Genomic DNA, 3,050 nt, shown 5'->3' with positions numbered 1-3,050 from the left:
GTCAGCTGCCTTCACCTGGGGATGGCTGCAGAGTGTGAAGGTGGGTGTGCAGCCAGGGGTGCCCAGGGCTGTCCTTCTGAGCAGGGTCCCTGCACCGTGGGGGGCTGTGTGCTGGGGCAGGGACTCTGCCACCGGTCAGGGTAAGTTCTCAGCCTGCCTGGGGAACTGTAACAGCAGAGTGGGGAGAAGCTGGGTGGAAGAAGCAATCTCCAGCAGGGCAGGGTCCTTCTGCTGACAAGAGGGTGCTGTGTGGTTCAGGGCACCTCACAGCTCCAGATCATCTCCCATGACATTTCTGAGGGCACTTTTCAAGGGGAAGGTCAAAGCAGGGACCGCTATAAAGTTAAGAAACTTTCCTGAGTCTGCATTTTCTGCTTCCTAGTCTTGGGGAATTTAGGGGGACAAATGCCGAAGGAATTGTCCTGCTTGAACAAGTCCCTGAGACTCCTGAGCTGTGACTTGGAGTGATCAGTAAGTCTGAGAGGAGCCTCCTGAAGTAGAGCACAGGGACTGAGAACAACTGCCTGGCTGTGCTGGTGTCTGGGAGGTGGCATGCACAGCTGGATAAGGGTAACTCTTTCCTGAGACTGCAGCTGCCTCTCCCCTTGCCTCTCTAAGCCAGTCGATCTCTGCTCTTTTCCTTGGTTCTCCACTTGTCTGTGTTACTGTTATCTTGCTGCTGCTGTCTGTTTCTCTGGGGGTGGGATTTTCAGCTGCAGAGTCACACACTGATCTTGTGGGTCCTGCCATATAGCTGTATCCATGGGAAGAAGTGTCCCAGCTTTACTATCATCTGAGGGGTTCTGCTCAATGGTGTCTGTGGGGCTGGGGAATGAGCTGATTCTCCCTTACAGCGATGCTATCACATCAGGTCACTTGGCTATCACCTCCAAGTGTCCTTCCAAGATGTTAGCTGCCCTGCAGGATGCAAACCTGTCTCACAGCAGCTTTCTGTGATCTGAAAGCCCCATAGAGAAGCACAGAGATGCTAGGACTGAGGAAATGCTCTTGGGTTGGTGAAATGAGCCCAGTGTGTCGTTGGCTAGAAGCAGGGTGCTGAGACTTTGAGAAAGGGGGAGACATTTGGTGGTCTGCAGTGGATGTCTCTGCTCTCAGCAGTGTCTGGTGGCTTTTCAGTGTAAAACATGGGAGTGTGATCAGCCTCCATCTCAGAAAGATGCAAGCACAGTGCAAGTGGGAACTAGACAGAAGGACAGAGCAGCTCCCCCTCTCTCTGCACTAAGCCACAGGCAATCCTCTTGACTTGCCTGGCCCATGCTGTTCTCCCGGAGTGCAGCAGAAATGCGGAAGGTTCCTGAGATCTAAGAAAACTCCCAAGGGGTGATGTAAGCAGCTGTAAAAGAACCCTAAAACTCTTAAGCTGCTTTTACCTTCCTGGTTCCTTAGCACTGGGAGTGCAGATGCTGACAAGCCCTTCTGCGTTAGGAGCAGTTTCAGCTGACAAAGTCACACACCAGACTGGCCCCTGCCCGCACCGATCCCATGAACCCACTGCTGCAGAGCAGGGCTGACTTTTCAAGAGCCCATGGGCAAAGGCCCTGCTCTTCATTGCATGCTCGGCCAGCACCAAGCAGGGCTCCAGCCACAGACCTGAAGGAAGGTCTCCTAGAAAAGGAAAAGGGTCTGTGTGTGTGAGAGTGGGAGGGTCTATGGGAAATGGCTTTGATATTGCTCTGAGAATAATGCCCTGACTCTTCACTGTCTTTTTTCTACTTTGACAGCACCCCACTCCCAGAGGAAGAACATGTCCAATGGCAGCTCCATCACCCAGTTCCTCCTCCTAGCATTTGCCAACACGCGGGAGCTGCAGCACTTGCACTTCTGGCTCTTCCTGGGCATCTACCTGGCTGCCCTCCTGGCCAACGGCCTCATCATCACCGCCATAGCCTGTTACCACCAACTCCACACACCCATGTACTTCTTTCTCCTCAACCTAGCCCTCCTCGATTTGGGCTCCATCTCCACCACTGTCCCTAAAGCCATAGCTAACTCCTTGTGGGACAATAGGGCCATCTCTTACCCAGGATGTGCTGCCCAGGTCTTTCTGTTAGTCTTTTTGATCTCAGCAGAGTGTTTCCTTCTCACTGTCATGGCCTATGACCGCTACGTTGCCATCTGCAAACCCCTGCACTACGGGACCCTCCTGGGCAGCAGAGCTTGTGTCCACATGGCAGCAGCTGCCTGGGGCTGTGGGTTTCTCAGTGCTGTGCTACACACTGCCAATACATTTTCACTACCCCTCTGCCAAGGCAATGCTGTGGACCAGTTCTTCTGTGAAATCCCCCAGATCCTCAAGCTCTCCTGCTCAGATGCCTACCTCAGGGAAGTTGGGGTACTTGGAGTTGGTGTCTGTTTAGTCTTTGGGTGTTTTGTTTACATTGTGCTGTCCTATGGGCAGATCTTCAGAGCCATGCTGAGGATCCCCTCTGAGCAGGGACGGCACAAAGCCTTTTCCACGTGCCTCCCTCACCTGGCTGTGGTCTCCTTGTTTGTAAGCACTGCCATATTTGCCTACCTGAAGCCCCCCTCCATCTCCTCCCCATCCCTGGACCTGTTGGTGGCAGTTCTGTACTCGGTGGTGCCTCCAGCACTGAACCCCCTCATCTACAGCATGAGAAACCATGAGATCAAGGATGCCCTGAGAAAACTAATTACCAGATGTTTTTCTGAAGGAATAAAGTTTCTGTTGTCTTTTGCATAGTACTCACATGTCATTTACAGGCCCTCCGTGTCTTCTTATGTGTTTAAGTCGATTGTATTTTTTTAGTTTTTTTTTTCTTTTGTTTCACTTATCTGAATGCATTCCACAAAGAAATGTCTTTATTCCTCTGGTTTCTAATTCACAGTCTATCCAGCTTTTCTGTGCCCTGGAGGCTGTGCAATTGAGCTGTTCCTTCTGTGTGTTTAAACAAAATAAAGGGCCTTCAAGTGACTTGTTTTTCCAAGTTTCTTCCTCCAAGACCTTCTCTGCAGCTGCAGGGAGCAGTGCCTGTGTGCAGAGGGGAAGAAGAAAAGAGTCCTGGCACAGC

General features: G+C 51.8%; 1 protein-coding gene across 1 annotated transcript; it reads left to right on the top strand.

The window, feature by feature from the left end:
* Positions 1–1,765: 1,765 nt before the first annotated feature.
* Positions 1,766–2,722, top strand: LOC138683182 (olfactory receptor 14A16-like). Its single transcript, XM_069774713.1, has one exon. It carries the CDS (start codon positions 1,766–1,768, stop codon positions 2,720–2,722), a length of 957 nt encoding a protein of 318 aa, XP_069630814.1.
* The last annotated feature ends 328 nt before the right edge of the window (positions 2,723–3,050 follow it).

This window comes from Haliaeetus albicilla, chromosome 31 (genome assembly GCF_947461875.1).
Source record: "Haliaeetus albicilla chromosome 31, bHalAlb1.1, whole genome shotgun sequence".
NCBI classification, from domain to species: Eukaryota; Metazoa; Chordata; class Aves; order Accipitriformes; family Accipitridae; genus Haliaeetus; species Haliaeetus albicilla.
Note: the sequence above shows the minus strand (reverse complement) of the source record. Positions and strands in the feature narration are given on the sequence as shown.

Excerpts from the sequence above, each read along its gene's own strand:
- LOC138683182 (XM_069774713.1), top strand. The coding sequence starts at position 1,766 with ATGTCCAATGGCAGCTCCATCACCCAGTTCCTCCTCCTAGCATTTGCC.